This window comes from Nymphaea colorata, chromosome 9 (genome assembly GCF_008831285.2).
Source record: "Nymphaea colorata isolate Beijing-Zhang1983 chromosome 9, ASM883128v2, whole genome shotgun sequence".
NCBI lineage: Eukaryota > Viridiplantae > Streptophyta > Magnoliopsida > Nymphaeales > Nymphaeaceae > Nymphaea > Nymphaea colorata.
Genome location: NC_045146.1, coordinates 18887910 through 18914707, shown reverse-complemented (window position 1 = coordinate 18914707; position 26798 = coordinate 18887910). Strand labels below are relative to the sequence as shown.

Genomic DNA, 26798 nt, shown 5'->3' with positions numbered 1-26798 from the left:
ATCGAGAGGGAAGGTGCGAAGGAACCAAGTTATTAAATGCATCCCTAATTTAGTTGGAGACAACGACAAGCGCACACTAATTTTGGGAAGATGGCTCGATGCGAGACCACCTTCAAGCCCGGTTGAGTCAGCATTCCGAGTCAAAGATTTCGGACTCTGATATCAACAATTACTTTTCAACACAGCCAACTTTGACCAATCTCTCTCTCTCACGCACACCTCCCTCCGTGCTTATTTATATATTCCCTTACTCTACTCGGCCACCCACACTCCCAACTTCGAAAGAGATTCAGTCTAGTTGTTTCAATCCGCCATTCTACAAAAACAACAATGGCAACTCATTCTTCTTCCTCTGTCAAACTGCCCTTCTATCTCCTCCTCCTCCTCCTCTCGTCCATGGCATCTTCTCCAGCCCTTGCCCAACTCTCCGTCTCCTTCTACGCCACCACCTGCCCTTCTGTCTTCGACACCGTGCGCGCTTCTGTGAGGTCCGCCGTCAGCAGGGAGCCTCGCATGGGCGCCTCCCTCATTCGCCTCTTCTTCCACGACTGCTTCGTCGGCGTACGTATCGTCTCTAGCACATATATATAATATATATGATCTTCACGGTTATATATATAAACTAAAGTGGCGCTGTTAAATTTTCACGTTCAGGGCTGTGACGGAAGCATCCTTTTGGATGGTACCGATGGAGAAAAGACGGCAGCGCCCAACGCCAACTCGGTTAGAGGGTATGAGGTGATCGATGCCATCAAGGCCCGACTCTCCACAGCCTGCGGCGGCAACGTCGTCTCCTGTGCAGACATCGTCGCCATTGCTGCCCGCAATTCTGTCGTAGAAGTGAGTTCTGTCTCTCTTTCTCTTTTTATATATATATATATATATATATATATATGGAGTAACTAATGGCATATGTATACTTTCAATGTGCATGCAGTTGGGAGGACCGTCATACGCTGTGCCAGTGGGGAGGAGAGATTCAACAACATCCAACAAAGACGGTGCCGAGAGGGATCTTCCTGGGTTCGACGAGAACTTGGATGCCATCATCGTCAAATTTGCCAGTAAGGGATTCACGGCGAGGGAGATGGTCGCCCTCTCCGGCGCCCACACAGTGGGACAAGCTCGGTGCGCAACGTTCCGAGACCGCATCTACAATGAGACCAACATCGACCCCACGTTCGCGTCCTTGCGGCAAGCCAACTGCCCCAGATCTTCGGGTCAGGGAGACGGCAACTTGGCTTCGTTGGACTCCCAAAGCCCCAATCGCTTCGGCAATAACTACTTTCAGGAGTTGACGAGCAGGAGAGGACTCCTCCACTCCGACCAAGTTCTCTTTAATGGCGGTTCCACCGATTCCATAGTGACTCTATATAGCAGTAACCCAACTGCATTTGCTACCGACTTTGCCAATGCCATGGCGAAGATGGGGAACATTGGTGTGCTCACTGGAGCTCAGGGCCAGATTAGAGTTGACTGCAAGAGGGTCAACTGATCAAATATGGGCCGCAAGAAGAAGAAAGCTAAGCCTCCTCTTCAACCTGCACTAGCTTGGCCTTTGGTTTTGAAATGTAATTTTGTATCAACTCGTTGTAATGGTAACATTAATCACGCTATGAAGTGATTAAGAGACCGGATCATGGAAGAGAAAGGCCATAGATTTAAATTACAAAGGAAAATAATAAGATATGCAAAATTTTACTTAAAGGCGCATGAGTTATAATATATTTGCAAATCAGGATGAGCTTCTCCTTACTTTATGGTGAAATTTCCATTTAGCCGCCTAAGCTTTCGACCGTGGCTTCATGACGCCTTGTCTTTTTATAAAAAATCTCGACATTGTAATATTAATCTCATCGTCTGATTGTGGCCCATTGCCTGAAAACGAGGGTTAAGTCATTCTCTTACCTTCAGAGTTTTGGGCTGCATCGACATGTAAACCCTTTCTTTACCTTCCGAGTACTGGACTGCATCGACATGTCAGCCCTTTGCTTATCTTTGAAATCTTGAGCAGCATCCACATTAGTAATAAAAGTGGTGTCCTTCTTCATCTTTGCATATACATAAAACTATGGGAACCAAAATAGAGACATGCATCTTCATACGCCCTTACATTGACCACGCACGCCCTTATATTGGCCACCTAAGTTACGATGCGTAAAGCTTTCATTATCGAAACCAGCAAAAGAAAAAAGTTCCTTCCTATCTGTCAACCCAATGAATCTGACCGGTTGACATCGTCAATGTCTTGATCAAGAGTTGATAATGATAATGAGGACATGACATCTAGCTACCATTATTTAGAGCTCCAAAGAAGGAGCTGGGTTTCTTTCCAAATGCAATATTTCCATTTTATTATGATAGATAAATAATCTATTCCCGCCCTTTGCATGAAGAAATTTGTCTTCACCTTATCCACCATACCAGCAAATACTGGAAATTGCAGTAAAAGATTTTTTTTATCTTGCCTTTAGTTTAACGAAAAAAAAAAGGTTTTATAAAAGCACCTTTATAAAAGAAGTCCATGATTTCCTTTAATTTGCCTGTTAATTCGATCTTTTATTATTATGCTCATAATTTTTTTCCATTTCAAGAGTGACTCAATAAAAACAAGAAGTTTGTAGACTAATTAGCATCGAAGTTTTTTCACAAATTAGTACTGCTCCTTCATTATAGGGATCAAACGATTTCCATTAATTAAATAATTAAAAAGAAAAACTGAAAATCATATACAGTTGAATTTAAGATTTAGTCCCATGAAACCATTTGCAATGTAAATCATGGGAACACCTGCAATTCATCATTAATGGTGGCAATATTGAAAATTATTTTATTATGAAAAGTAAATGATAGGAAAAAAACGAGCCTGTAATTCGAGTGCTTGCAAAGTTCCGTTAAAGAATGATAAAAAGAGTTTGGATTATGTTCGGATCTAAATGCTAAAACAGGAGCTCCCGATCTCAAACACTATTTGTGGAAAAACTTGCAAGTATTTTTGGAAAAGTTCTCCCCCCACACTTTCCCCTCTAGATCTCCAGCTCATGGCGTTCCTATTAATTGAGCCGTGTTTGAGAGACCACCCCAACTTGAGTTTTTAGGAAATTTGGTTTATAAAAAACCAAAGAGTCTCAAATGAAAATGGAACTGAATTTCATATACAATTTAAGAAACTAGTTAATATTATTACACAAAACCAAGACTAAGTTAGGTGAAGAGAAAAACAAGCTTTCGGTTGTATTCCAGACAAACAAACTTTGGTTTTTCTTTTTTAAAAGTTCAATTACATGTCCTGTTTGATACCTGCTGCTGTGCTACTCCACCGAATTGTTACAGGTGAGAGCACGACACTCTAAATTGAATAATACACAAAGATCCCAACACAAGAAAAATTTTGGGGAACTCACTGGGGTAAATCACTTGAACCTAATGAAAAAGAAGCAAGAACAACACACTGGGGTGCGGTTTTCTCAAAAACCATCCTCTATGAAAAGAGAAAAGTCAAGAATGTGATGCGTGGCTTTTATAAGGCACACTACGTACTTGCAAGTTTTATGAAAGGCAGGTTCTTGGACCCAAAAAGAGTTGTTATTTTTTATATTAATATTTGTGAGCAATGTTTCTCTTTTTGCATATTTATTGGTGCCTCCTAGAAAATTAATTTTTTTTAGAGCTTTCCAGTTCCGCCCTTGCTAACCAGCTTTTGAAATCTAGATAGTTTGTATATGAAAGACATGATAAGAGGGGGAACCAATCACCCAAACACGTCTTAAACTCGATGCTAAAAACAAAATAATATGTTACCCTTAAAACAACGTTTAAAGTGTCACCAAGCACACCTTTATAGTTTGCATTGTTCTAAATTCAATGCCAACAATAAGATTTACATAAGCCAATTAAGTAACATTTTCAGCTATTTCAATGAATGAATGAAATAAATGCAATTTTTGTTTTAAATTCTAGCTAATTTCAATTGTAGGGCACTTATGCTCGAGTCGTGGTCCAGTAGATGTACAACTTTAGGAAGAATTGCAGAGTACAACTAATTTTCAAATAGAGGGAACAGAAGCACATGGAGATGGAACCCACCTGTCGGTCTCATCTTTCACTTAATTTCCTTCAACAATTCATTAGATCTTGGACATATTTTGGCCTTTAGAGTGTTCTTCTTCATCCAAATAAATGAAAAGCATAATCACATTGGAGCAAGAGCCAAAATTTTTAGGGCCAATTTCAACAGCCGCCTCCAAGGGCTAGCTAAGAGATCATTCATGTAGTGTCCCTAGCGCTGGCTGGCCATACCGTAGAGGACCGGCGGCACTAAATGAAAAGCCGAAGAAGTTACAGAAAACCCCAAACAGTGAATTCATGGAAGCATCAAAAGCCTTTGAGCAGGAAAGGGAAGAACAAAAAAGGAAAAAGTATTCCTATTGTGTACAGAGAAGTCAATCGATTGAATTTGAATTGGTATAGTTATTATCACGATCCGACTATTTGAATATTGCGTAATTGAGAGTCCAAATTAATCAAATTTGAATTCGGTTATTAGTGTTTCTAATTACAAAGAAATACAAAACCAAAATATATAGGACCCAAAATTAATTAAGCCATATTGAACTATATCAGAAATCTTTTTTCTTTAGACAAATAATTTAATATGTTCTTTTTAAAAGTAAAAAGAGTTGTATTCACTAGAGATCTAGGTGAGTAGGGAGATCCGTCACCTGACTGAAGATGAAGCCTTCATGCAATCCTAATCTTTCTTATGATATAGAGGCACCCTCATAGTGCTATTCATTTAATAATGTGCCAATAAATATATAAATAAACAAATAAGAAGAAGTCCGTATAAAGTCAAACTTGTAGGGGCTGGGCAGGATCCATAAAGGAAAAAGATGAGCCATGGAAGTTATACGTCACGGAAAACACCAAAGCAATGAAAGGGAAGGGTGCCGGAAAAGTGGTGAGCCCGTGACAGATGGGGGAAAGAAAAAGCCACGGGAGAGTGTTGAAAGATGACGTCCTACATTACCGGAGATCCGTCCGGCACCGACTAACAAGTCTTTTTCTCTCATTATCTAACCAATTACCGCTTGATAGAGACTTGAAGTGACGGCAGTGACTTGTGTCTATCCTCTCCATGCAGGTAAACGGCGACTAGCATTGGTTATGCACTTTTAGCCGACTCATCTAGGTCGTTATTTGCGTCTGAACATGGATATTTTTTTGGTCAACAGATCTTAATTCCCTCTGAACTGCAACCCAATGGGTAAGCAATGATTTATAAACGTCCGACAATCGCTACTTTTTCTTCAACCCATGCGCATGTTAATCAGGACGATCAGCAAATTAGCTTTAAATATGCACGAAAAACACGACAACAAAAGCCCGCAGGTCAGCACTTTGTAGTCAAGACAAAAGCCTTCAGGTCAGCAGTATGTAGTCAAGAAGGCTGGCGATTGCAATTTTCAAACTTGGCGTGCAGTGTTTGGCTATAAATCATCCCGTTACATGCACACGGCAGAGCAAAGGAATGAGATCAAGATTCTCAAGTTGCAGCCATTGATTGAAAGTAGTATCTAATATACTTCTTCAACAATGGCTTCCTCTATGATCTCAAGATTCCTCCTCGTGGTTTCTGTCATCCTTGCTGTAGTAACTTGCCCCGCAAGTGCACAGCTCTCTGTTAACTTCTATGCCACTTCCTGCCCAAATGTCTTTGACACAGTAAGAACCATAGTTAGGTCCACTGTTAGCAATGAACCTCGCATGGGTGCATCCCTTCTTCGCCTCTTCTTCCATGACTGCTTTGTCAGCGTAAGCTCTCTCTCTCTTTCTCTCTCTCTCTCTCTACAGTGCTGTTCTTTTTTTTTTTTTTTCTCTTAACTGTATTTACCGCCATACTATGATACTGTTAATCGTTATTTCATGCTGCCCCATTAACAAGTGACACAAACCGTCCAGAAACTTCGTTTTCAGCGTGAAGCTGATTTTAAACAATAAATTTTAATATTATACACTAAAGCTGGCGCCTAACATGGTTTTGCTCCTCTTTTGGTTGGTAAGAGGAGGTTTGTCCTTAAGAAAAAGAAAATTTGAGTTGAGTGTTGTTCTCTTATAGGTGTTCGAAAGTTTAGAAATTGAGATCCTCGGGACTTGAGAACCATGCATTTAAGATCAAAACTCTCCCCTTCCCACCATTTCTCTATATAAGTAAAATAAGAATGTGACTGTGGATCTCATGTCCGACCCAAGTTTTTAAGTTTGATATACCATGAAATCTTCTTTTGAATTATTGGTTTGCCTGTGAGCAAAGGCTCCTTCATGTGGATGTGAATTCGGATGGACTCTTATAATCACTTTGAACGTTGATTGTTTGTTCCAGGGCTGCGATGGCAGCATCCTCTTGGATGGAAGCACTGGAGAGAAAGAAGCCCTCCCTAACGCGGACAACTCAGTGAGAGGGTATGAGGTCATCGACACCATCAAGACTCAGCTGAACTCTACTTGCAGTGGTGGAAACGTCGTCTCTTGTGCAGATATCGTCGCCATTGCTGCTCGTGACTCTGTTGTTGCAGTATGCTTCTCTCACTCCCACTCTCTCTATATAAATAAATGGGTGTGCTGGTTAGCGATTAACACAGGTTGATCATGTGTTTCTTGTAGTTGGGAGGACCTACTTATTCAGTAGTAGTAGGAAGGAGAGACTCGAGAACATCCTTTCAAACTGCTGCAAATAATGAGCTCCCCGGCTTCTCTGAAGACCTGGGCGCCATCACCACCAAGTTCACCAACAAGGGGTTCACTCAGCGGGAGATGGTTGCCCTGTCAGGCGCGCACACAGTCGGCCAAGCACGGTGCTCGACATTCCGTGACCGCATCTACAACGAGACCAACATTGATTCCACACTCGCGACCAGTCGCCAGGCCAACTGCCCAAGAGCACAAGGCCTGCCGGGTGACAGGAATCTAGCACCACTGGATGGAACACCCACCACCTTCGACAACAATTACTTCCAAGATCTGACCAACAGAAGGGGACTCCTCCACTCAGACCAGGTCCTCTTTAATGGCGGTGCCACTGACTCCATTGTCAGAACTTACAGTACCGATGCCAACACCTTTTTTAACGACTTCGCCAATGCCATGGCCAAGATGGCGAACCTTAGTCCGCTCACTAGAACCCAAGGTGAAGTGAGGATCAATTGCAGGAGACCCAACTAGAACCAGTATGATGGAATTATTCGTAGGCAAGCAAAATATGGCTGCCATTTTTGAATGTTTTTTTCTTTTAGTGTTTGATCTGAATGCATTGTGGCCATTAGTCATATCGACAGTAGTGCGTCTACTTTTGCCTTTTTGTAGCTTTTTTGTCCTCTTTGTGGAAACAGAACTTCCACATGATAACGGCGCAAGTCTCTGTCCTACTCCAGACAACTACATCTATAAGATAAATCTTTCTGTTTTACTGTTTGGTTTTCTCTTGGCCAAATCATTGAAAGCAGATCAAACAGTTTCCGTGTTCTACTGCGCACTACTTTGCTCTCCAAATGATTGAAAGCTGATTTATTCATGTGCCAGATCTCATTTCAAAGAGGTCTGACATCTTCTGTCAAGTAAGCAGCCTAATCCAAATATATAAGAGTTTAAATCTATCAAAGAAGATCATTAAACGCTAAAAGAGCAACTGTCTTACAATAAAAAATGAATAAGTGGAACAAAAATTCTTAGGTACTTCATTGCTAGCCGAAACGGTTGCTGCAGGCGGATATACAGTTTGGCAATTTGCTGCATTTTCTAATAATCAATTGACAAGATGGTAGCTTGTTTACAACTAACGATTAATGTTTCTGTCAAAAACAGCTAGGTACATTTAAAAAAGGTAATATATATATATATATATATGTTAGTTGACAAATGCGGAATTATCTTAGTTAGAAATCAGATAACTTCTAAATCGATCGAAAAACCAGAAATTGAAGCAAGATGAGGAGGCAGGACATGAAGACCAAAAACCTTTTTGTAATTTAATTATTCACAAAATTCGTTATATTACACACAACATTCTCCTCCAGCACATACTAGCTCCACTTGGTCGAACAGAACAGTCTCTGCTAGCGGTTTACAGGTCGGCTTTGGTGGCGCTGATGTCACCGGCCGATCGATCCTCCTCGAAGTCAACGACCCACTGCCGCCTCGGCTTCCCTTCAAGACGCCATTCTCCAGGTGCCGCTTGACGGCATCCAAGTCGCTCTGAAGGCCCTCTCCGCCCGATGCCACTTTTCACCGTCCCCATCCCCTTTTCTCTCGCCGCTGATCTTCACTACTTTTCCCTCCTCCACCTGGATCTTTATGTCTTCCTTCTTCACCCTGCAATTCCCATTCCCAAACATAGTTCTCCTTCAAAACTACTTTTCTATTCTTTCATTTCTTGGACAACCAATTTCAGATGACCAAAAAATCAAGAGAGACAGAGAGGAAACCTATTCTTAAATTAGAAACCTGGTGTGTTAGCTTTGCCACGAGTACAAAAACCTATGTTAAGTTAGAAAAATCTGTTGTGTAATCAAGTTGTAATTGGAAGCTGGAAAGAAAAGAGGCCTCGATTGCATTTTCTCATTATAAAAATTACAAATCAAACTCTTTTTTTTCATATAATACAAAGTGATAGTTTGAGGTGTCGGTTTAGGCAATGTTTTGACCTTGACACTGCAATTTTTGTTCAACAAATTTTAAAATAATTAATAAGTAGATATTTCAAAATATAAATATATAACAATATATTAGAGCAATAAAAATATGTAAACACACACACACATATATATATATATATATATATTTAAAATCTCTAGTAGCTTTTATAAAAATGTGATGCATTCGTATGTATATTTTTACAAGAAAAGCTAATAATGCGTGGAACGTAGGCTAATATGAATGTGCCAGAAAAAACTAGCACGTCTAAAATATTCCCCTTTTCCATTTTGAAATAACTGAGCAAATATTATTATTTTATTAAAAAATGACCAACAAGGGCTAAGCCTCAAAGACTTGGCTCGACCCAGTTCAGTAATACTTGGTATTTATCATGCCAAGCCAGGCCCAATTAGCCTCGGCCTTGTGATCATTTTCTTCAGATTAGCATGAATACATTTTCTTGTCAGGGACAGTCTGTCATTTAATAAAGACCTAAGTATTATATATATATATATATATATATATATATATGTTCCTAATGAGCGGAAGGTTACTGGTTTCAGTCCAATTTTGCTTGGTAAAGGTGGTTGTTTCATGTGTCAACCGAAACAACACTAAAATTAAATGTTCATAAACCTCACATATATGTATAACAAATGTTTGAACTTATATTTAAATAAAACTGATTCACTATAGTTCAATGTTACAAAAACATAAACTTAAATTGCTCCCTTGGTACTGTCAGCGTCGAAGTGGAAATCATACTAAGTTGGATGGTGTCATTAAGAAAACATGTTAGTCACATCAGAAATGAAGTTTAGCAAACACAACTCATTACATCAAATTAAATGTTACGTAACCTGTGTCCAGTAAGCTGTTGTGCCATAAATCGAGTAAATTGAATATGAAATTCTTGGAATTACTACTAAATTGAAAAAGATTGAAAAAACAAAAAGACTATGACACAAAAACTTTATCTTACTGGCATTATCTTTCAATAATGCATTTTCTTCCCTCATAAAATATGTGATGTTTGAATTGAAGGACAAACTGAACTGAGAAGGACTCACAACAAATCTCAACATCTATATACCCTACCATGTCTCTCCTATCCCATCATACTGGAGAAAATGTTATTATTTCTCGGTGTATCTTACATCCCTTCAAGCCAGTCTTTTTTAATTGATTCTACGAATAACAGATATAATAAAGAATGTAATTATTTGAGTATATGATAACATATATGCTGTTGAGATAGAAGAATGCAATTGTTTAAATGAGACTCACAATCACAACATTGGCTTCAACCTTGGAGTAGTTTGCGTTCTTACTAGTTGTAGTAGCAATGAACAACTCATCAGGTGATGACTACTCAAAACTTTGCTGAAACTATGTATTGCAATTAATATATGAATATTGGATATAGGAATCTATTTTAAAATATACGAATATTGGATATAATATATTTAATTAAAACTAAATCTAAATTTGAATCTGATGAAAAATTTATTTAAATCTGAATCAGAATTATAAGTAATTTCTTTATTATCTGAGTTCTTCATCATACATTGATTTTTTTAAACAAACAACTTCTGATAATTAGTTTTGACCAAATATCCATTTCGAATTGGATTTATTGACGTCCCTGAGCCCGAGGACTAACTTAGGATTCATGTACCTTGGAAGATAAAATAGAAAATGAGTTGGGTGTGAGAAAATACGACCAACGCCGGTTATGTTACACGTTGAAGTCGCTATACCCTTTTTATTTAATTTGCTGCTGTAAATCAAATGGGAGAGAAACAAAGCAACAGTAATATATGAATTGTCACAATCAAGTTCAGATGGCTTTTTCCATCTTCGATTGCTAAATAAAATATATTTTCTTATTCTAAAAGGTAAAAGACATCGTATCTCCATATTTTTTGCAGGAAGAACTCTCAACGAGTCAAACATGCAACGCCGATTGTCCCGTTCGCGTATATATATACAGATTCAGATGCATATTTCATACAATATGAACAATTAATTGGATCTGTTATATGCTTCCGAACAGACATCAAGCTTTACAGTGAAAATGCACACTGGATATTAGAAACATTTTATTTTTTTTTGCTTTTTCAATGTTAAGTTATTAATTTTTTTTTGTCAAAGATGTCCCGAACCACGTGCCCTGAGTCTTTAGACTCTTTACTGATGGCTAATCGGTGCTCCCTGGCACAATTTAAGTTGTTGAAGACCTTGATAACATAAAACCAATTAGAAAACAACATAATTAGAATTAGGGATGTAATCATATATCCTTTTTTGGATATTCGATGTTCATATTTGAAACTGACTTTTGCATTCATATCGGAACTTGAGTTTTGAATGTAAGTTTCAATTAACGGTACTTCTTTATCTTTTGAGTTGCTCTGCCAAATCGTCTCTCAAGATCTTTGGTCTCCATCCGGACCCCATGAACAAAATTGGATTACCTTTTTTGGATTTGTCGAGAGTGATTCTGATCTAGTTCATGGCCTATTAAAAAGAACTATGGTGCGATACTCATGAAAAGAATGCGGAACATTAGATATAAAATATTTATTGAAAACTAAATCTAATTTGAATCTAAACCTGAATCTAAATCCGATGATTTCTTAAGTCTGAATCTGATGAGATTTTTTATCTAATATTTTTTTCCATCTACGGTCCTTCTAGATAGGATATCCAAAATGAAACATATTGACACTTCTAATGGAGTGTCGGTTAGAAAGGAAGTCAAGAGTTGGCTGGATCTTATGAAGGACGGGGAAATGGCATTTTAAGAGGTCCGTCGAGAGGGTATGGACCAAATTAGGTGAGGCAGCGAACGAACATAATTAATGATGCTGAGACTGGTGGTCCCTAAAGAAGGTAGAAAAGAATGACAATAATATTCAAGTGTGAAGTGCCTTCCCGAATATCTAACAGACGGATAAGCCTCAAAGATAAAGAAGGTAATATCGTGGACAAAATTACCAAGAAAAGTTTCTTCCACCAAAATCAATTTGATATGAGTAAAAAGGGACTAAGATTAGCTACCATAATTTTGCTATTAACTAAAAGGCGGATGAACGGCAGAAGTTGAAATCAAGTTGATTACAAATTACAAGTGGCCTATTAATTAGTATTTAGAACGGTACTGAAATAATGTCTAATTACAAAAAGCTACCTGATTTAGCCAAGCGTTTGCCACAAAAATTAAACTTGTCCCGCTAATTATAGCTGATTGATAAGTTATTGCTAATTACTTTAGTTGACATCAACACATCAATTACCAATAATTTGTTTTTGGGGCATAGATCAAACGGGGTGAGTTTGGGGTGCATGATCTGGTTGAAGCATGCCACTTGGTATCTATGCTGACCCTGAAAGTAAGGGGGAGGGAAAGGGGCTTCAGCTCTTGCTTGGGCGGTGGGATTAATTCTCTGATTAAACCAAAAATCTCTTTTACATTAATATCCGATGATCCATGCTTAGAGCCTTTGCGACACTTAGAGTCTCAACTATCAAACCAGATCTTTTCCTTGAAAATTAAATGATCGTACTGTTATCAATAACCATGATATATGAAGCACTAATCATTGTTAATTTTTTTTAGAAGAGTAATGCACTATTCATAAATGTTAAAATTTTACATGAGCTGAAGTGAAGCCTTCTTTCGGAGCGGCTTGCACTTCCCAGTTCGCAATTAACAAATTTTATGTACTAACAATGAAAAAGAAAAAGAAAATGTCGAGACAAATTTGCAAAACTGTAAATGCGCAAGCACCGTGTTAGGTTTTATTTTTCTTTGAAATGCAATAGAGAGGGAAGGAGGTACGAAACCAACCTATTAATTGCACGCCTAATTTAGTCGGAGAAATTTGGGAAGAAGACTCGATCCAAACCACTTTCAAGTGGTAGGAGCCCAGTTAAGTCAGCAGTCGGAGTCAAAGATTTCGGACTCTGATGTCAACAATACTTTTCAACACAGCCAACTTTGACCAATCTCTCTCTCTCACGCACACCTCCCTCCGTGCTTATTTATATATTCCCTTACTCTACTCGGCCACCCACACTCCCAACTTCGAAAGAGATTCAGTCTAGTTATTTCAATCCGCCATTCTACAAAAACAACAATGGCAACTCATTCTTCTTCCTCTGTCAAACTGCCCTTCTATCTCCTCCTCCTCCTCCTCTCGTCCATGGCATCTTCTCCAGCCCTTGCCCAACTCTCCGTCTCCTTCTACGCCACCACCTGCCCTTCTGTCTTCGACACGGTTCGCGCCTCTGTGAGGTCCGCCGTCAGCAGGGAGCCTCGCATGGGCGCCTCCCTCATTCGCCTCTTCTTCCACGACTGCTTCGCCGGCGTAAGTATCCTCTCTTCCAGATCTCTCAGCACATATATATAATATATCTGATCTTCACGGTTGTATGTATCAACTAATGCGGCGCTGTTAAATGTTCAGGGCTGTGACGGAAGCATCCTTTTGGATGGTGCCGATGGAGAGAAGACGGCAGCGCCCAACGTCAACTCGGTTAGAGGGTATGAGGTCATCGATGCCATCAAGGCCCGACTCTCCACAGCCTGCGGCGGCAACGTCGTCTCCTGTGCAGACATCGTCGCCATTGCTGCTCGCGATTCTGTCGTAGAAGTAAGTTCCCTCTCTTTCTCTCGCTCTCTCTCTCTCTCTTTATATATATATATATATATATATATATATATAGTTAAAGGTTACTCCAATTAATACCACTTGCATGGATTATATATATGTAATATGGAGTAACTAATGGCATATATATACTTTCAATGTGCATGCAGTTGGGAGGACCGTCGTACGGTGTGCCGGTGGGGAGGAGAGATTCAACAACATCCAACAAAGACGGTGCCGAGAGGGATCTTCCTGGCTTCTTCGAGAACTTGGATGCCATTATCGCCAAATTCGCCAGAAAGGGATTCACAGCGAGGGAGATGGTCGCCCTCTCCGGCGCCCACACCGTGGGTCAAGCTCAGTGCGCAACGTTCCGAGACCGCATCTACAACGAGACCAACATCGACCCAACATTCGCGTCCATGAGACAGGCCAACTGCCCCAGATCTTCCGGCCAAGGAGACGGGAACTTGGCTCCGTTGGACTCCCAGAGCCCCAACCGCTTCGGCAACAACTACTTTCAGGAGTTGACGAACAGGAGAGGACTCCTCCACTCCGACCAAGTTTTGTTTAATGGTGGTTCCACCGATTCCATAGTGACTCTTTACAGCAGTAACCCAACTGCATTTGCTACCGATTTCGCCAATGCCATGGCGAAGATGGGGAACCTTGGTGTGCTCACTGGAGCCCAAGGCCAAATTAGAGTTGACTGCAAGAGGGTCAACTGAAGAAGAATACTAAGCCTCTTCTTCTTTGCTGGTTGCCCTTCGTTTTATGTCGGTTTGATATGTAATTTCGTGTCATGGTAGCAAGATTAATCTTGTTATGAAGTGATTAAGAATTCTGATTATATGTGGAAGTGAAAGGTGTATGGTAGCCACTCATTTAAACATGTCATAATGATGATAGCCCAAAAAAACTTTACATAAAGGTGCATGAGTTACCATATCTTTGCAAATCAGGGTCTCTTTCGCTTACTTTTGGGTTAAATTTTCATTTAGCTGCCAAAGTTTTTCATTGTAGTTTGGAATATGGAGCCTTCTCTTTTCATCACAAATCTGAGGTCATTTCTGTCAGTGTTTTATGGAATCTACCCTAAAATTAGGAGCGTTTCATTGAGTACTAAAACTTGTGGTGCATGAATATGTCTTAATTTTTTAGAGAAGATTCATGAAACACTTACATATTATCATATTATCTGGGCAGACGAGTCTCAACTTTCAATAAAAAAAAAATCACTATTCTATCTTCGAAATGACTCCTAAGTTATTCATGCCATCGTGCTTCTTATTTTCAAAGTAATCCAGGATTAGGCGGAGAATTATCGACCAATCACATGAAAACGAACCTTAAGCCCCTCCCCCTTGTCTGCATTGACATCAACAATGAGAGTGGTGTACCCATTCACATTGCTGATATATAAAACCAATGTGAACCTAACCAGAGACATGCATCTTCACGTGAATCTAGACTGACCAACTAGGCAATGATCTGTCAAGCTTTCATTATCGAAACTAGTCAAAATGAAAAGCTCCTTTGTGAATCTGGTCCATTGTCACCTCCAATGGTGTTCATCAACAGCTGATAATGATAACGAGGACGTGACATCTGGCTACCATTATTTAAAGCTCCAACGAAAGAGCTGGGTTTCTTTCCAAATTCGCTATTTCCATTTTGATATGACTGATAAATCGATTGCGGACCTTTTGTCTTGCACTGACTTCATCATTCCTTTACTTCTCCTGATTCAAGGTTTTCTTTTACTTGCTTGTACTTAAAATAATTAAGATGTATTTGCACTCAGAAATTTGAGCCACGGAAGTAAGAACATTCTCGAAGCAACTATCATATAATTCCTTTCACAAAGGAAAAAATTTATAGTAGGGAAGGAATATCTTTAGAAGGCACCTGATGAGTGTAAAAACTTTTTTTCATTGGTTCTAGCATGGAGAAATTTATGTTTACCCTATACACAATACTAGAAAATACTGGAAAATGTTGTAGAAGATTTTTTTATCTTGTCACCAGTTCCAATAATAAAATTTATGGTTTTATAAAAGTGCATATATAAAAGAAGTCTACGATTTCCTTTACTGTGTCAATTAGTTATTTTATTATTATGCTCATAATTTTTTCCCATTTCAAGAGTAACACAATAAAAACGAGGATGTAAATGATTTAAATTAGTCAACAAATTTAACAGAAAAAACGAAAATCAGACACAGTTTAATTTACAATTTAGTCCCATGAATCAATTTTTAATTTAAATCTTGGGAGCACTTCAAATGCATGATAGCGATACTGAAAATTATTACATTATCAATCACGATTGAGGGGATCTCCAACTCTTGCAAAGAGCTCTCCCCCTACTCTTTCCCTTCTTGATCTCCAGCCCATGGCAACCCTATTATTAATTGAGAAGTGTTTGAGAGACAACACCAACTTGAGTTTTTGGGAAAATTTGGTTTATAGAAAACCAAAGAGTCTCAAATGAAAATGTAATTGAAAAATGAATGTATTAAACAATTATAGAAACTAAGGTGAAAAACAAGCTCTCTGTTATAATCCAGATAAACAGAAATTGGTTTTTCTTTTCTAAAAGTTCAATTACATTGTTCTTCAATTCCCATAGGCAATGAGTACTCATTGCTTCGGTCTCGTTTGGGTGCTGGATGGCTAACCGCTTGCTCACCCAAACAAGACCAAGTTTCTATATAATTGGATAATTAAAGCATAATTGGTTCTGGAGTATGCCATTTGAAGGGTCTTCATGTCAATGAGCGGACAGTTTCATTCATTTCTTCTTGACACACTTTGATATGTTTTATAAACAAGAAAATTCTAGTTATTATTATGCAAACAATGACTTTATTTTCACAATTGAAAAGCATAGGTTTTAACGTGACAGTTGTTGGTCGGGCCACTGACTGGTATCGAGCAGTCCTCGGTTCGATTCCTATTGGCATCTCAAAGATGACATAAGCCTAGAATACAATACAAAGGAAAATAGCAAAAAACCATAAGACGACACTGTAATCTGTGATTCCTACGTGTTCGGGGGTCCAACACACCGCGTGAGTTCCGTGCCATCGACACACGCCACGTCTCCCTCTTTAGAGGACAAAATGGGAAAAAACAACTTTTCATCTCCCCTTTTTGCCCTCATACTGCATGCCCTGGCACCCTCTGCCCCTTCGAAAAATGGACCCTCTCGACTGTGTTTCGACGGATCCAGAATCGCACTAGAATCCACGTTGGTGTTCTCAGTTGATACTCCGTCAGTTTCGAGTTGCTGAGTTCGTCTCGCAGATCCAAATCTACTGGGTCCCCCTGGATCGGCTTTGCGGCAATTTTCATTTTATAAGAGCATCTTCGTCACCTCATCCCTAACTTTATCTTGGAAATTGAAAAGAAAACTTAAAAAAAATTAAATGATGACCTTCTTGATTATATGCTGAGATGTGAACGGATCGGATATATCTTTAACCATATCTGTTTTTTCGGATATTAATATATTCAGATTCAGATTTGAATTCAAATAAAGCAAAGTCATATCCGAATCCGAATCCAAAATCCGATTTTACAATCTGAATCCGATCCGAATCCGATTTTTATATTTATATTCGAATCCGAATCCGAATTTTGAACCGGATTTTACCATTTTTCAAGTATTAGATAGAGGATATTTGTCTAAAAATGAATCCGATCCGATATTCATGTATATCCGAATCCGAATCCGATCGGATGTCATTTATTAAATCCGAATCCGATCCGATTTCTTAATTAGATATTAAATTTTTATCCATATCCGATTTTTTCGAATCGAATCGATCAGATATCCAATTCAAATCGGATATATTGACATCCCTAATTATATGTGGACTTTAGCTATAGGTTGGACTCTGCACTACTCCAGAAAAAAATTGGAAAAAAAAAGAGTCATCTGGTAAAAAACCAAAAGCGTGGTTCTTTAGCACGGACCTCTAAAGACTTCTTATTTTTTATATTAATATTTTTAAGTAATTTTTCTCATTTACATATTGATAACTCTTTAAAATTTAATTTTTTTTTAGAGCTTTCTGGTTCCGCCCTTACCAACGAGCATTTGAAATCTAGCTAGTTTGTATATGGAAAGCATGGGAAGAGGGGAGCCAATCACCCAAACACGTCTTAAACACAATTTTAAAAACAAAATAATATGTTACCCCTAAAACAACGTTTCAAGTGTCACCAAGCACACCCTTATAGTTTACATTGTTCTAAATTCAATGCCAATAATAAGACTTATATGAGCCAATTAAGTAACATTTTCAGCTATTATACATATCAATGAAATAAAATGCAATTTTGTGTAATGGCGAGTGTATTAAATAATGCAGCTGTACAACGTTAGGAAGAATTACAGAGTAGAACTAATTTTCAAACAGAGGGAACAAAAGCACATGGAGATGGAACCCACTTGCCGGTCTCATCTTTCACTTGATTTCCTTCAACAATTCATTAGATCTTAGACATATTTTATTTTGGCCTTTAGAGTGTTCTTCTTCATCCAAATAAATAATCAAATTGGAGCAAGAGCCAAAATTATTGTGGCCAATTTCAACAGCCGCCTCCAAGGACTTGCTAAGATATGTAGTGTCTGTAGCGCTGGCTGGCCATACCGTAGAGGACCAGCAACACTAAATGAAGAGCCAAAGAAGTTACAGAAAACCCCAACCAGGGAAGACATGGAAGCATCAAAAGCCTTTGAGCAGAAAGGGAAAAAACAGAGAAAGAAAAAAGTATTCCTACTGTGTACAGAGAAGTCAATGGATTGAATTCATTCGAATTGGTATAGTTATTATCAAAAGATCCGACTATTTGAATATTGCTTAATTGGACTCCAAATTAATCAAAATTTGAATTCGGTTGTTAGTTTTTCTGATTTAAAAAAAATACAAAACCAGATCTAAATTTTTGAATGTTGCTTGATTTGAAATGTCTATCAGCTTCAACAAAGATATATAGGACCCAAAATTAATTAAGCCATATCGAACTACATCAAAAATCTTTTTTCTTTAGACAAATAATTTAACATGTTATTTTCTAAAAGTAACAAGAGTTGTATTCATGGGAGATCCATCACCTGGCTGAAAGATGAAGCCTCCATCCACACTTCAAACAACTTACATGTTGGTGGTTTTGTGTGCCAATCTCCTCAATGATGGCAACAGAATTAGCACTGTTGCTCCAAAGTTTCCAGGCCAATAAATAAACAAATAAGACGAAGGCCCATATACATTGAGGTCAAACTTGTAGGGCTGGGCCGGGCTGGGCAGCCCAGCCAGAGGAAGGAAAAGATGGGCCATGGAGGTTACACTTAACGGAAAACACCAAAGCAATGAAAGGGAAGGGTGCAGGAAAAGTGGTGAGCCCGTGACAGATGGGGGAAAGAAAGAGCCACGGGAGAGCGTTGAAAGATGACGTCCTCCTACGTTACCGGAGATCCGTCCGGCCCCAACTAACAGGTCTTATTCTCTCATTATAACCAATTACTACTTGGTAGAGATTTGAAGTGACGGCAGTGCCTTGTCGCCATCGGCTCCATGGTAAACGGCGACTACATGGTTCTGAGCATTGCTTATGCACTTTTAGCCGACTGATGGAGGTCGTTATTTGCGTCCGAACACCGATATTTTATTGGTCAACAGGTCTCAATTCCCTGTGAACTGTAACCCAATGGGAAGGCAATGATTTATATTCTTTTTTCAACCCATGCGCATGTTAATCAGGACTATCAGCAAATTAGTGAAATACACGACGACAAAAGGTCGGAGGTCAGCACTGTGTAGTCAAGACAAAAGCCTTCAGGTCAGCAGTATGTAGTCAAGAAGGCTGGCGATTGCAATTTTCAAACTTGGCGTGCAGTGTTTGGCTATAAATCATCCCGTTACATGCACACGGCAGAGCAAAGGAATGAGATCAAGATTCTCAAGTTGCAGCCATTGATTGAAAGTAGTATCTAATATACTTCTTCAACAATGGCTTCCTCTATGATCTCAAGATTCCTTCTCGTGGCTTGTGCCATCCTCGCTGTAGTAACTTGCCCTGCAAGTGCACAGCTCTCCGTTAACTTCTATGCCACTTCCTGCCCAAATGTCTTTGACACAGTAAGAACCATAGTTAGGTCCACTGTTAGCAATGAACCTCGCATGGGTGCATCCCTTATTCGCCTCTTCTTCCATGATTGCTTTGTTAATGTAAGCTATCTCTCTCTCTCCCTGCAGTGTTGTTCTTTTTTTTCTTTCTTTCTTTCTTTCTTTCTTATCTGGATTTACCGCTATATTATGGTACTGCTGATCGTTATTGTCATGCTTTGCTAATAAGAGAAGGCAAAGCGTCCAGTGGCCCATTAACAAGTGACACCAACCTTCTAGAAACTTCGTTTTCAACGTCGAACTAATTTTAAACAATAATTTAAATATTATACACTAAAGCTGGTGCCTAACATGTTGATCTTCGTTTATTTGCTCCTCTTTTGGTTGGTAGGTAGATGTTTCTCCCTACGAAAACGATAATTTGAGTTAAGTGTTGTTCTCTTATAGATGTTGATAATTTAGAAATTGAGATCCTCCGGATAAGTATAAGAATATGACTGTGGATCTCATGTCTGACCCAAGTTTTTAAGTTTGATACACCATGAACCTTCTTTTGAATTATTGGTTTGTCTGAGCAAAGGCTCTTTCATGTGGATGTGAATTCGGATGGACTCTTATAATCACTTTGAACGTTGATTGTTTGTTCCAGGGATGCGATGGCAGCATCCTCTTGGATGGAAGCAGTGGAGAGAAAGAAGCCCTTCCTAACAGGGACAACTCAGTGAGAGGGTATGAGGTCATCGACACAATCAAGACTCAGCTGAACTCTACTTGCAGTGGTGGAAACGTCGTCTCTTGTGCAGATATCGTCGCCATTGCTGCTCGTGACTCTGTTGTTGCAGTATGCTTCTCTCACTCCCACTCTCTCTATATAAGTAAATGGGTGTGCTGGTTTGCGATTAATACAGGTTGATCATGTGTTTCTTGTAGTTGGGAGGACCAACTTATTCAGTGGTAGTAGGAAGGAGGGACTCGAGGACATCCTTTCAGTCTACTGCAAACAGTGACCTGCCCGGCTTCTTCGAAGATCTGGACGCCATCACCACCAAGTTCACCAACAAGGGGTTCACTCAGAGGGAGATGGTTGCCCTGTCAGGCGCGCACACAGTCGGCCAAGCCCGGTGCTCGACATTCCGTGACCGCATCTACAACGAGACCAACATTGATTCCACACTCGCGACCAGTCGCCAGGCCAACTGCCCAAGAGCACAAGGCCTGCCGGGTGACCGGAATCTAGCACCACTTGATGGAACACCCACCACCTTCGACAACAATTACTACCAGGATCTGACCAACAGAAGGGGACTCCTCCACTCAGACCAGGTCCTCTTTAATGGCGGTGCCACTGACTCCATTGTCAGAACTTACAGTACTGATGCCAACACCTTCTTCAACGACTTCGCCAATGCGATGGTCAAGATGGCGAACCTTAGCCCGCTCACTGGAACCCAAGGTGAAGTGAGGATCAATTGCAGGATACCCAACTAGAACCAATATGATGGAAGTATTCCTGGGCAAACAAAATATCGCTGCCGTTTTTCAAGGTTTTTTGGCTCTTAGTGTTTGACATGGCGCTAAATGCATTGCCGCCATTAGTCATTGATAGTTACCTATTGCGTCCTTTTTTGCCTATATGTGGCCTTCTTTTGTTGTCTTTTTGGAAACCGATCTTCCACATGATCATGAAGGGCACAAGTCTCTGTTTTACTCTAGCTAAGCAATAGATCTATAAAACAAGTCTTTGTGTTTTACCATTTGCTTTTCTCTTGGCCAAATTATTGAAAGCAGATTTATCCATTTGCCAGATCTGTTTTCAAAGAGGTTTGATGACATATTCGGCACGGTCCACTGGGCAGTCTAATCCAAACATGTAAGAGTTGAAATCTATCAAATAAGCGTCAATAAACGCTAAAATAGCAACTCTCTACAACAAAAAATTAGTAAGTGGAACAGAAATTCTTACGTACTTTATCACTAGCCAAAACGGTTACCGCAGGTGGGTAGCCAGTTTGACAATTTGTTTTTTCTTTCATTAATTAGTTGATAGAATGGTTGCTTATTAACTACTAATTATTATTTTTTCTCAACATAAAAATGTGATATTATCTATTTAGGAATCAGATAAGTCCGAAGTCCATCAAAAAACCAGAAATTGAAGCAGGATGAGCAGGCTGAACTGAAGAGATGAACAACTAAACAGGAAGAGCAAAAACCTTTTCGTTACTTCTCATTCACAAAATTCGTTCTATACTTCTATTACACAAAACATTCTCCTTCAGCACACAGTAGCCGTACTTAATCGAACAAAACAGAAGATAGGAAGCCGTAGCAGAGCAATCTCTGCTAGCGGTTTCATTACAGGTCGGCTTTGGGGTCGGTGATGTCGCCGACAGAGCGATCCTCCATGAGTTCAACGATTCTTCGCTGCCTCGTTTTCCTGTCCCCCGCTTGGGGATTGTTAAGGAAAGATATTGAAATAGGAAAGAGCTTGAATTACGAAATCATTTCTGCAAAAAATAAAATCGTATCAATCACCATTAATTTGGGATCTGATTCTACGATTTTATTTCTTGCTACCTTGTATACTCAATAGCAACACAGACAAGTGATTTTTTCTGAATCTTTCTTTCGACTCTCGTTCGTTGCTCTCTCTCTCAATCCTAAGGGATCTTCACATGGTTTCACATGGTACCAGAGCTATCTCCCCCTTTCCTGAGGTGTCCTATGCCCTGAGATTTCAGGGTGTTCTGGAGGAGAAGCTGAGCAGAAGCGCGAGAGAGCTGCTCCAAGCTCTTTCTTTTGTCTGCTCGAGCGTCTTCCTCCTTTGTTGGGGTTAAAAAGGAAAAACCGTCCCAAGATCTTTCCTCTGCTCCAGCTCTGCCCGCTCGAGCCCTTCGTTTCAGAGCCGCTCCTCTGCCTCCTCCACGAATCTCACAAGCGTTCGCCCGAGCGTCCTGCTCCGCCCGCTCCTGCACCGCCCGCTCGAGCGACCTTCTCTGTTCGCTCGAGCGTCCTGCTCCGCCCGCTCGAGCGGTCTCTGCCTCGAGCGTCCATTCGCCCGCTCGAGCGCCCGCTCGAGCATCCTGCGCCTGTTTCAGAGCCGCTCCTCTGCCTCGAGCGTCCATCTCGCCCGTTCGAGCGCCCTTTGCCTCGAGCGTCCAGCTCTCAGGAGGGAATCAGCTCTAACCTGGCTTTGGTGGAGGCGTCGCCGGCAGCGTTGAAAGCATCCGCTCGCTCGAAGTTCTCATTCGGGCGCTATCCCCAAATCGTTTTGGGTTTTACCCTAAGTCGAGCAGAGGAGACACTGCCGTCATCCCCAACCACGCTGCCTCGTCGAGGATCGCTCGCCTCTTGCCCGACGAGCTCTTGGTGAAACCTTGCCCGGTGCCTTTCATAGTCGTCCTACAGGGCGCGTCCTTGGTGCTCTCTAATCATTGCTTCGTCAACACCTCGCCTCTTGCCCGACGAGCTCTTGGTGAAACCTTGCCCGGTGCCTTTCATAGTCGTCCCACAGGGCGCGTCCTTGTGCTCTCTAATCATGGCTTCGTCAACACAATGGAATGCGATCGCTGCACTTGTCTCTGTCAAACTCACTAGAGACAATTAATTATCTGCTATGGAGCAGTCAATTGGAATAAGTCATGGAGTCCCATGAACTTGTACAGTTCATTGATGGGACACTTCTTCCTCCTCCAGAGATTATTATGAAGGACGGAAAAAGTGAAATTAATCCAGATTTTGCTATCTGGAAAAAGTCTGGTGATCTCCTGGCGTTAAGTTGGATCAAAGCCACTGTTTCAAAACCAGTCCTGAGGCAAATCATGTCTAGCAAATCAGCACACGAAGCATGAAAAACACTGAAAAAGTCTTTCAGTTCTCAATCACCATTGAGAATAATGTTGTTGAGGAAGGAACTACACTTCATTCAAAAAGGAAATATGGATATGCACACATACCTGGAACGGATCAAGTTTCTTGCAGGTACATTAGCTGTGGCGGGATTAGACACGGACGACAATGATCTTGTTCAGATCACGATGAACGGTTTGCCTACTAAATATGAAAGTTTTATTACTCTCATTAGTGCTAACTCTTCAAATGCCTCAATTACATTTTCTGAATTATTCGATCTCTTGCTCACTCAAGAGAAGTCTTGAGATGTTCAAATCGTCAATGTCCAACTCTAACAGATCCATTCAGGCATTACCACAGGCTGAAAATCAAGTTGCTTTTAATACTTTTCGAGGACGCGGTAGAGGTCAAGGCAACTTTAGGGGTCGGCAAGGAGGTCGATTCCAAAGACAAGGAAGACTACCTCCTCTCCAGCCTCAACCACAGCATGAACATCCAAACAACAATGCAGGGAATGGAAGTCATTCTCGAACTATCGTAAGTGTCAATATTGTGGACGGAAGGGTCATTCGGCAAGGACATGTTATGATATCGCGCAGGCATTTTCAGTCATGAATCTACAAGAGTCTACGAGTGAATATCGGTATCCTGACTCGAGTGCGACCAATCATATTGTCAACAGTGATGAGATGATGCAAAACAAAACACCATATGATGGAAGGGACAACATCATGATTGGTAATGGTTCAAGCCTTTCTATTAAACATACAGGCAATTTACTAGTTAACTCTGAAGGGACTTCATTAAAACTTGCTAATGCCCTGCATGTTCCTAAAATAACTCATAATCTCTTATTAGTGGGAAAATTTACGTCTGAAAATGATTGTATTTTTCAATTCTCACCACATGATTTTATTATTAAGGATCGACAGACGTGCAAGCTTCTTCTTCAAGGACCAAAGATGCGTAACAGGCTCTACCCCATCAAGCCTGCCCGATCGAACATGGAGCTATTTTCAACCAAGGGGGCAGCCAAGGGGGCAGCGTTTAGTTGCTGGTTTCCAGTAAGCGTCAATAAACCTTCAGTGTCATTTGATCTATTGCATCGGCGGCTTGGTCATGCAAACAAGAAGATTGTTAGCTTTCTAAACTCTAGTTAGTTCATTTCAATAAATTCTCCTATTGTGAAAGGAGTTTGTCAGTCTTGTCTTATGGGAAAGGCACATAAACAACCCTTTCCAATTTCTGATTTTCAAGCATCACACCCTCTTGAAATGCTTCATATGGACGTATGGGGACCTGCCCCTATTCTCTCTCGGGAAGGCTTTAAGTTTTTTCTTCTTATTGTTGACAACTATTTCAGATTTTCATGGTTGTTTCCTCTTAAAGCTAAGTCTGAAGTTGTTCCATGTATCAAGAATTTCAAAACCTTGGTTGAGAAGCAATTAAATGCTCAAATATGTTCTGTTCAGTCCGATAATGAAAAAGAATTTGTCAACTCTCACTTAGCCTTGTTTTGTGATGCACATGGAATACTTCGTCAGTTTTCTTGTCCTTACACTCCCGAACAAAATGGCATCGTTGAACGGAAAAATCGTCATGTTGTTGAAACAGGATTAAGCATGCTCTATGATACTGGTTTATCATATAATTTTTGGGTTCATTCTTTTCGAACTCCTATTTATCTTATCAATAGATTACCAACACTAAAATTGCAGCGAAAATCACCCTTTTATATGCTCTTTCAACAAGATCTAGAGTATACACATCTTTGGGTTTTTGGAACCACATGTTATCCATTATTGACGCCCATGAATGATTCTAAGTTTCAGCCCAAGACTACTTCATGCATCTTTCTGGGTTATGCCAGTCATCATAAGGGGTATTTATGCTATGACAAGAGCCATCGCCGTATTTTTATATCTCGGCATGTTATTGTTGATGAAAATCATCCGAGCAAGTCCGATCAACATCCGACTATTTCGGAAGATATTGTATCTCATTGGCTGCCACACACAACCAGCTCTCCTTTAAGTGGTCCAGTTGCACCATTACTGCCAGCATCGTCGTCATCATATACTGTTCTGCCACCACCAATGATTGGATCTTCATCATCTGCCAGCATCGTCGGTATCAGCCTGCCCGTCCATGAACCTGCTCAGCCCACATCAGGGGAGCCTATCGAGGATCTTACACCCACCATGAACTTGGCGTCGTCCTCACTGGATGCTCCTTCGTCGGACATAGTTACTGAATGCTCCGCGTCCTTCTCACTCTATGATCACTCGTTCCATGACTGGCTCGTTAAAACCCAAAGTTTTTTCTGCCATCCATGAACAAGAAGAACCAAGAACGTTTAAAGAGGCTATTCGTTCCACGTGTTGGCGCCAAGCTATGCAATTAGAGTTTTCAGCATTGCAGAAAAACAAAACATGGCATCTTGCTCTGCCTCAACCTGACTTCAACATTATCAGTTCCAAATGGGTGAATAAAATCAAGCGTCATCCTGACGGCTCTATCTCACGACACAAAGCGCGCCTTGTCGCCCGGGGTTTTCTTCAAATGGCTGGTATTGACTATGAAGAAACTTTCAGTCCCACCGTCAAACCAACTACTATCCAAGTATTACTCTCTTTAGCCATTCAGTTTGTCTTGTCTTTACGACAACTTGATTTTGATAATGCTTTCCTTAATGGGTTTCTTTCTGAAGATGTCTATATGGCTCAACCAGAGGGGTTTCAAGATGCTACCTATCCTCATCATATATGCAAGCTAGACAAACCTTTGTATGGCCTCAAGCAGGCTCCACGTGCCTGGTATCATCGCTTGAGTTGCTTCCTTCGCGACATTGGCTTTGTTGCTTCCCAGTCTGATGCATCTCTGTTTATTTACTCCCGCGATGGCAATCACATTCTTCTTGTGTACGTCGATGATTTGATCATCACCGGATCCCCGTTGTCTCTCATTTCTCATATTATTAAACAGCTTGGCTGGCGTTCTCAGTAAAGGATCTTGGTCCCCTTACCTATTTCCTAGGTATTGAAGTCAAGCGAAGGCCTGGGGAGATATATCTAAGTCAACATTGTTACATTACTAATATTTTTCACAAATCTCAAATGGACAGTGCTAATCCCACTACATCCCCCATGGTGGTCACTAAATCCGTTACAGCCACTGAGGATTTATTTTGGGATCCCATGATGTATCGAAGTATAATAGACACATTACAATATGTTACTCTCCAGATATTGCATTTGCTGTAAATCGCGCTTGTCAATTCATGCACTCTCCAAAGACTGTTCATTGGATGATGGTCAAAAGAATACTTCAGCATCTAAAAGGAACCAGTCATTATGCCCTTCGCTTGACTCAATCATCATCTTTGCAGTTGAGTATTTTTGCCGATGCAGACTGGGCTGGTAGTCCAGAAGATCGAAAGTCGACCGGAGGTTTTGTTGCTTTC

At 40.3% G+C, this 26798-nt stretch overlaps 3 protein-coding genes across 3 annotated transcripts; all 3 read left to right on the top strand.

The window, feature by feature from the left end:
- Positions 1 to 288: 288 nt before the first annotated feature.
- On the top strand, positions 289 to 7424 carry LOC116260651 (uncharacterized). The gene is made up of 6 exons (XM_031639094.2): positions 289 to 561; positions 655 to 840; positions 938 to 1486; positions 5581 to 5814; positions 6383 to 6574; positions 6664 to 7424. The coding sequence occupies exons 1-6, from the start codon at positions 331 to 333 to the stop codon at positions 7219 to 7221; spliced, it is 1950 nt and encodes a 649-aa protein (XP_031494954.1). The 5' UTR covers positions 289 to 330; the 3' UTR covers positions 7222 to 7424.
- A 5361-nt stretch (positions 7425 to 12785) lies between these two features.
- Positions 12786 to 14269, top strand: LOC116260650 (peroxidase P7-like). Its single transcript, XM_031639093.2, has 3 exons — positions 12786 to 13064; positions 13164 to 13349; positions 13517 to 14269. Exons 1-3 carry the CDS (start codon positions 12834 to 12836, stop codon positions 14072 to 14074), a joined length of 975 nt encoding a protein of 324 aa, XP_031494953.2. The 5' UTR covers positions 12786 to 12833; the 3' UTR covers positions 14075 to 14269.
- Positions 14270 to 19302: 5033 nt separating this feature from the next.
- LOC126410376 (peroxidase P7-like) lies at positions 19303 to 21237 on the top strand. The gene is made up of 3 exons (XM_050079585.1): positions 19303 to 19585; positions 20133 to 20324; positions 20414 to 21237. Exons 1-3 carry the CDS (start codon positions 19367 to 19369, stop codon positions 20969 to 20971), a joined length of 969 nt encoding a protein of 322 aa, XP_049935542.1. The 5' UTR covers positions 19303 to 19366; the 3' UTR covers positions 20972 to 21237.
- Positions 21238 to 26798: the final 5561 nt, after the last annotated feature.

Excerpts from the sequence above, each read along its gene's own strand:
- LOC116260651 (XM_031639094.2), top strand. The coding sequence starts at position 331 with ATGGCAACTCATTCTTCTTCCTCTGTCAAACTGCCCTTCTATCTCCTC. Across the intron at positions 562-654 it reads TCCACGACTGCTTCGTCGGC|GGCTGTGACGGAAGCATCCT; the intron begins GTACGTATCGTC and ends TTTCACGTTCAG. Across the intron at positions 1,487-5,580 it reads TTAGAGTTGACTGCAAGAGG|TATACTTCTTCAACAATGGC; the intron begins GTCAACTGATCA and ends AGTAGTATCTAA.
- LOC116260650 (XM_031639093.2), top strand. The coding sequence starts at position 12,834 with ATGGCAACTCATTCTTCTTCCTCTGTCAAACTGCCCTTCTATCTCCTC. Across the intron at positions 13,065-13,163 it reads TCCACGACTGCTTCGCCGGC|GGCTGTGACGGAAGCATCCT; the intron begins GTAAGTATCCTC and ends TTAAATGTTCAG. Across the intron at positions 13,350-13,516 it reads CTCGCGATTCTGTCGTAGAA|TTGGGAGGACCGTCGTACGG; the intron begins GTAAGTTCCCTC and ends ATGTGCATGCAG.
- LOC126410376 (XM_050079585.1), top strand. The coding sequence starts at position 19,367 with ATGGCTTCCTCTATGATCTCAAGATTCCTTCTCGTGGCTTGTGCCATC. Across the intron at positions 19,586-20,132 it reads TCCATGATTGCTTTGTTAAT|GGATGCGATGGCAGCATCCT; the intron begins GTAAGCTATCTC and ends TGTTTGTTCCAG. Across the intron at positions 20,325-20,413 it reads CTCGTGACTCTGTTGTTGCA|TTGGGAGGACCAACTTATTC; the intron begins GTATGCTTCTCT and ends TGTTTCTTGTAG.